Source organism: Penaeus vannamei, chromosome 15, assembly GCF_042767895.1.
Source record: "Penaeus vannamei isolate JL-2024 chromosome 15, ASM4276789v1, whole genome shotgun sequence".
Taxonomy (NCBI): Eukaryota; Metazoa; Arthropoda; class Malacostraca; order Decapoda; family Penaeidae; genus Penaeus; species Penaeus vannamei.
The window spans coordinates 40,027,843-40,032,842 of record NC_091563.1 but is presented as its reverse complement, the minus strand read 5'-3'; the positions used below and the strand labels follow the sequence as shown (position 1 = coordinate 40,032,842).

The 5,000-nt window shown below is 45.9% G+C and overlaps 2 protein-coding genes across 2 annotated transcripts in view; both read left to right on the top strand.

Moving 5' to 3' along the window:
• The window catches only part of LOC113805119 (putative uncharacterized protein DDB_G0290521), a 1,884-nt gene extending 506 nt beyond the window's left edge, over positions 1 to 1,378 (top strand). Inside the window, exons 3-4 of the mRNA XM_070130765.1 lie at positions 42 to 175; positions 307 to 1,378. Of these exons, the coding sequence (XP_069986866.1) occupies positions 42 to 175; positions 307 to 1,066 (894 nt within the window). The 3' untranslated portion in view covers positions 1,067 to 1,378. The remainder of the gene's footprint in view (positions 1 to 41; positions 176 to 306) is intronic.
• A 2,323-nt stretch (positions 1,379 to 3,701) lies between these two features.
• The window catches only part of LOC138864179 (uncharacterized), a 1,957-nt gene continuing 658 nt past the window's right edge, over positions 3,702 to 5,000 (top strand). Inside the window, exons 1-4 of the mRNA XM_070130246.1 lie at positions 3,702 to 3,773; positions 4,005 to 4,073; positions 4,156 to 4,289; positions 4,417 to 4,995. Coding sequence (XP_069986347.1) covers positions 3,702 to 3,773; positions 4,005 to 4,073; positions 4,156 to 4,289; positions 4,417 to 4,995 — 854 coding nt within the window. The remainder of the gene's footprint in view (positions 3,774 to 4,004; positions 4,074 to 4,155; positions 4,290 to 4,416; positions 4,996 to 5,000) is intronic.

Here is a 5,000-nt window from a genome sequence, read left to right as displayed (position 1 = left end):
CCCAAATATGCGAAGATTCGATAAATCTCGGTGTTTTGCAGCCTATTCCCCACGACTTCGCGTATGGCGTGGAAGTGCCGGATACGGGAGACGCGAAGGAGCACAAGCAGTCCGTCTCTCCTTCGGGAAGAACCGAGGGCGAGTACCGATGGCTTCTTCCCAACGGCCTCTTCAAGTGGGTGACATTTTCTTGTGATTTCATTGTGTTTGGGTACATTCATTGTCAGATGTGCAGTGTAGATGTATCATATAAGACATATTTTCTCATCACATCACATGAATTCTAAACGTTTGACTCCCCTGCAGCGTCGTCAGGTACTTCGTGGACGGCGACTCCGGGTTCCAGGCCGAGGTGAGCGAGGAGCCAGGACCCGCCGTCGGAAACTACTACACCAACTCCCTCAGCCAAGAGAGCTCCTCGGGGGCCGCGTCCTCCGCGTCTCAGGACTTCACTCGCAGCTTCAGCGTGCAACAGCCCAGCGTCGGGAGGACCGTGGAGGTCATCAGCGCCCCAATACCCAATCAGGTCTCCTTCACGTCTGCCCCGAGACCCAATCAGGTCTCCTTCACATCTGCCCCAAGACCCAATCAGGTCTCCTTCACGTCTGCCCCAAGACCCAATCAGGTCTCCTTCACATCTGCCCCAAGACCCAATCAGTTCTCCTTCACATCTGCCCCAAGACCTACTCAAGTCTCCTTTTCTGCTCCAACCCCTAATCGGGTCCCTTTCCCTCCTGCCCCAAGACCCAATCCGGTCTCCTTTTCCTCCGCCCCGACCCCGAATCAGGTCTTCACTTCCGCCCCGATCCCCAGTCAGGTCTTCACCTCCGCCCCGATCCCCAGTCAGGTCTTCACCTCCGCCCCCGCCTTCAACGCTCAGCAACAGACCTTCGGCGGCGTCGTCGACGGAGGTTTCATCGACGGAGGAATTATTGACGGAGGAGTAATCGACGGAGGAATCGTCGACGGCGGCGTCGTCAGCGGGGGATTCGGCGGCAATTTCGCCAGCAATGCCTTCGACAATTCCGCCGTGATTCTTGCGAGAAACAACAGGTTCTCAGGATAAGTCTTGTCGTCCTCCTTGTTATCCTTTCTTTCTCTCGACCAAGACAGTGAAGAGATTGCGGTGTTCCAAAGAGAACTGCGATATCGAACGTCACATACGAACAAACCTGAACTATTTTGATACCATGCATAGTATTATACTGTATATTCTCTTACCAGGATTTCTGGACAAATTCAAAACTGGACAAATTCAAATACTGATGCCAGATGCAGAGAATCAACCGCCCAAAGTGTACTTGTAATCTCCTGTGTTGAGTTGAGAGAATTTTTCTTCTTCTGTTTTATATTTGTATTTAATGTGTTGACAATAAAATGAACGTTTCTATTTCTTATGTTTTTCTTTTCCATCACATGTACTTAGGCTACATAGGTAGACCGATTTCGTCTACATAAACAGTACATACCTAACGACCCTATATACTGAACTACGAGATATTAAGCAATTAGTTTCCTTTTGGACATACAAAGAATATTACACATCTCAGTCTTGAAAACAATCGATTATTTTCAAGGCGGCTCTTTATCTATCAGGAAACAAAAACAGTATCTGTCTGCGGATAATAATGACAATCTCATTTCATACCGCGATTGCAACCAATATGCCATAATGTTGATATTCTTATCGACCCATATCGGATGTATTCACCTGTTCGGATGCACAAAGATATGAGATAAAGAAGTCAAAAATGTATAGAACAAGTTGAAGACCATATGAAGTGTACATTGCTTTACTGGGCTCTGGAAGTAGGCAAGAAACTGCAATGTCAAGCTATAGAGGACTCGATTCAGCATTTTTGAATATACAAAGAGAAAAATACCCATACCTTCACAAAATTTTAATAATCAGGGAGCACTTGGCATTTCCTTGCATTTCCCCTGTTGCCTTTTTTCAAATATGGGATAATCTCTTTGACCGACATTAGATCCAGTAACTTTTTCATTGATCTCTCTCTCTCTCTCTCTGTATACATAAATATATATTTGTATGTGTGTGTGTTGCGTATGTATGTGTTAGTGTGTGTGCGTGTGAGTATTTGTGTAATATATAGATAGTATAGACACGCATGCATACACACACACACAGAAAGAGATAGAGAGAGAGACAGGGAAGAGTTAACGATAGAAGGGAGAGAGAGAGAGAAAAAAAAAGAGAAAAAGAAATATAGATAGAGGGGAGAGATAGAGAAAGAGGTGGATGGAGAAAGGGAGATACAAACAGGCAGACAGAGAAGAGAGGTAGAGGGGGAGAGAGTGAAGGGCGGAGAGGACAGACAGACAGAGAGAGAGGAGGTTGAGCAAAGGAAATAGAGACAGGCAGACAGAAAGAGATAGAGAGAAGGGGAGGGGAAAGGGAAACAGAAACAGAAAGATAGATGGACAGGAAGACAGAGAGACACAGAGATAAAGGGGAGGAGAAAGACTAACAGAAAGAGAGACGGACAGACAGACACAGAGATAAAATAGAAACAGAGAGACAAAAAAGAGAGGTAACTAGAGAACTTTAAACTGTGCAGAAGAGACCACTTTTGGCAAGATTCAATATTTGATGTAATTTTAGCTTTTCCTTTCTAAAAATTCAATGTTATGGAGTTATGACAGACAGAAGGATCTGCTGACATTTTACGTTGTGTGACTGAGTACTCTCTTGCTGCTGATTCTTAAATAAACTGAAGTTGTCAGGCACTCTACAAATCATGCAAAGTTTTCGATTTCGTTAAAAAGGCAACCAATATGAGTTCAAGGAAAGCTTTTCGAAAAGTTGTTCAAGATCCGTTCAAAGAGTTTAGGCCTTTTTCGCTTTTTTTTAATATACTCTTTCTCCCCCACCACCTCCTCACCCCTTGTCCAGCGTCCAGGTAGTAGGCGGTCTACTTCAGTTTATGTAACATTTTAACATATACCGAAAAGAAAGAGAGACGGACAAATAGGCAGAGAGGGAGAGAGAGAGGTAAAAGAATCAGGGAGACATAGACAAAAAGAGAGATAACTAATGAAATTCACACCGTGCGTGAGAAACCGCCTTTACCGAGTTTCAATATTTGATGTCATTTTAGCTTTTCCTTTCTAAAAATTCAATATTATGGAATTATGATAAAGGGAAGTTTCTGCTGAAATATACGTCGTCTGACTGAGTACTCTCTTGATGGTGATTCTTTAATAGACTGAACATTGTCAAGCACTCTATAAATCATGCTAAGAAAAATAGACAACCAATACTAGTTCAAGGAAAGCTTTTCGAAAAGGCGTTCAGGATCCGTTCAAAGAGTTTAGGCCTTTTTCGTTTTTTTTTTAATATACTCTTTCTCCCCCACCCCCTCCTCACCCCTTGCCCAGCGTCCAGGTAGTAAGCGGTCTACTTCAGTTTATGTAACATTTTAACATACACCGATTACTAGGTATTCCATGCAGTTATTACTTACCTATTACTGAAATGTCTGTTTCCTTTTATTGCTCTATATCAAGAAAATGACTACAAACTATCTAGACTTCCTTTCTCAACCTGCATAATACGAAACACGAGAACTGGACATGGCATCCCTACTTTCCTGCGCTGAGGTCGTCCTGCTGTGAAAGGGAGGGTATATAGACGGGGATCTCGGCTGGACGGTCACACTCGCCCTCTCCTCTCCGCAGCCATGGCGTCCAAACAGGTGAGCGAGGACCAGAGCCTGAGAAGAGAAGTGTACTTGGGAAGACCTCGTTCCCATGTAGCCTTTGAAACACATTCATTTTATTTATGTGTGCTGGAACAAATGCGAAACAAAATTATCTATGTACATTAACATTTACAAGCAATGGTGGTATTAATTGTTGATAGAATTGTGCATATAATCCTGTCAATACAATTATAAGAAGGCTGTATGAGGAAATCTGGAGTGAATAAAGTTCTTTTTTTTTCAAAGACAGATATTCAGAAGAGATTATTCCCTCCATTTCAGCTTCTGATCGTCAGCGTGGTCGTGGCCTCCATCGCAGCGGCGCCTCAGTTCTTCGTTGACGACCAAGCGGTACGTAGTTCGTCCTGCGTTTGTCATTTGTTTCCCTGATTCCCAAATACGCGAAGATTCGATAAATCTCGGTGTTTTGCAGCCTATTCCCCACGACTTCGCGTATGGCGTGGAAGTGCCGGATACGGGAGACGCGAAGGAGCACAAGCAGTCCGTCTCTCCTTCGGGAAGAACCGAGGGCGAGTACCGATGGCTTCTTCCCAACGGCCTCTTCAAGTGGGTGACATTTTCTTGTAATTTCGTTATGTTTGGGTACATTCATTGTCAGATGTGCAGTTTATATATCATACGTGACATATGTTCTCATTATGTCACGTGAATTCTAAACGTTTGCCTCCTGCAGCGTCGTCAGGTACTTCGTGGACGGCGACTCTGGGTTCCAGGCCGAGGTGAGCGAGGAGCCAGGACCCGCCGTCGGGAACTACTACACCAACTCCCTCAGCCAAGAGAGCTCCTCGGGGGCCGCGTCCTCCGCGTCTCAGGACTTCACTCGCAGCTTCAGCGTACAACAGCCCAACGTCGGGAGGACCGTGGAGGTCATCAGCGCCCCAATACCCAACCAGGTTTCCTTCACATCTGCCCCGAGACCCAATCAGGTCTCCTTCACATCTGCCCCAAGACCCAACCAGGTGTCCTTCACATCTGCCCCAAGACCCAATCAGGTCTCCTTCACGTCTGCCCCAAGGCCTACTCAAGTCTCCTTTTCTGCTCCGACCCCTAATCGGGTCTCTTTCCCTCCTGCCCCAAGACCCAATCCGGTCTCCTTTTCCTCCGCCCCGACCCCGAATCAGGTCTTCACTTCCGCCCCGATCCCCAGTCAGCTCTTCACCTCCGCCCCCGCCTTCAACGCTCAGCAACAGACCTTCGGCGGCGTCGTCGACGGAGGTTTCATCGACGGAGGAATTATTGACGGAGAAATAATCGATG